Here is a 1,346-nt window from a genome sequence, read left to right as displayed (position 1 = left end):
GATATGCTATATAATATATGATGATGCATAATATACAATAATTCGATATAATTTATAATACAAACGAGTAGATATAAAGTAATATAATATAGAATCAATCGCACATATTACGCAAATGATCGCGTCGTTCGAACCACCAATCGTGCAATTTACAAGCGTTCTCTAACGCGCAATTCTTCGCGTGATATCCGCAGCGAAAGGCCCACGAAGCGTTTAAAGTTTCCAAACGTTCGATATCCTCGTAATCAGCGTCGATAGTCTCGACGGAGACGGCAACGTCGCGATCGTCGGCAACGTTTCCTAAGATCTCGATTAGCCATTTTTTCTTCTCGTGACCTTTGACGTAGATTCTTATCGTTGAATCGGGGCTAGATTCTCGGCATACGGCGTCCCGAATGAGTCTTTTCATCGACCCGTAATTCACGTGTCCGTCATTCCACTTTAACTGATGATGATTAGATGTCAACTAACACGCTCGCGATTTTTCCACTCTCGTTAGCAGATCCCAAGACATCGGTGGGCGAAAGATGTGATGCGTCAATTCCGCGCCATTTCTTAACACGGCTACTTCTTTCGCGACGAATCTCTCGTTAAATACGAAACCTTGAAGATCGACAAAGATCGGTGCGTCCATCGTCATTGTTAGTGGTACTCGAAGTGTTCGCCTCTATTATTCTCTCTTCATATTTTTTCGAATATCATCGCGCTTACACGATTCTGCGCACAACGTTGGTGAGCGGATTGTACTCTACAACTCGATCGTGAATGATAAGACAGTAAGCTGTGGTATTAGAGGGGATGTTCTCCTTGCAATCGAACTCTACGCGAACGTCCACGGTGGCGCTCTTGATCGACTCGTTCTGTCGAGAACAGTCGATGACTACGAGCGGGCCGTGGATTAAAAATTTATTCAGATTTAAAAGCGCTTCGTCATTGTCGCATCCGTAATACGTTCTTCGAAATTTCGAGTACATATCGTTAAGCACTGCGACTTTGCGCTTATTGAAATCTAAATTCATATCATCGTAAGGATAAAAATCGGAATTAAGATACAGTTTGACATTAGTTAGTTTGCAATCGTCGAATAGGGAAGGCTCCTCGGATAGAACGTTCTTCTTTCCGGACTGTAGCGCGAAGATAACGTATCGCGGTTTTTCGAGTTGCGTCGCCGCTTTGACAGCCCACGAATGTTTAGTCGTGCTCTGTAAAAGCGGAAACTCGTAGAGATCCCACGAGCGAAAAGCGACGCTCAGATATCGTCCGCTATCCAACGTGCGCAATAACCTTATTTTATTAATATTGTTTAACACTATATGAGGCATTCGCCACTGTATCTTTAATAAAAC

General features: G+C 43.2%; 2 protein-coding genes across 2 annotated transcripts; both read right to left on the bottom strand.

The window, feature by feature from the left end:
- Positions 1-94: 94 nt before the first annotated feature.
- On the bottom strand, positions 95-409 carry LOC115244460. The gene has a single exon (XM_029822117.1). The coding sequence runs from the start codon at positions 407-409 to the stop codon at positions 95-97; it is 315 nt and encodes a 104-aa protein (XP_029677977.1).
- A 298-nt stretch (positions 410-707) lies between these two features.
- On the bottom strand, positions 708-1,322 carry LOC115244496. The gene has a single exon (XM_029822190.1). The coding sequence runs from the start codon at positions 1,320-1,322 to the stop codon at positions 708-710; it is 615 nt and encodes a 204-aa protein (XP_029678050.1).
- Between the last annotated feature and the right edge of the window lie 24 nt (positions 1,323-1,346).

Source organism: Formica exsecta, unplaced genomic scaffold (genome assembly GCF_003651465.1).
Source record: "Formica exsecta isolate Colony F162 unplaced genomic scaffold, ASM365146v1 scaffold1214, whole genome shotgun sequence".
In the NCBI taxonomy this organism is placed as follows: Eukaryota; Metazoa; Arthropoda; class Insecta; order Hymenoptera; family Formicidae; genus Formica; species Formica exsecta.
Note: the sequence above shows the minus strand (reverse complement) of the source record. Positions and strands in the feature narration are given on the sequence as shown.

Bases quoted from the DNA above. Each gene is read 5' to 3' on its own strand.
- LOC115244496 (XM_029822190.1), bottom strand. From the start codon at position 1,322: ATGCCTCATATAGTGTTAAACAATATTAATAAAATAAGGTTATTGCGC.
- LOC115244460 (XM_029822117.1), bottom strand. From the start codon at position 409: ATGAAAAGACTCATTCGGGACGCCGTATGCCGAGAATCTAGCCCCGAT.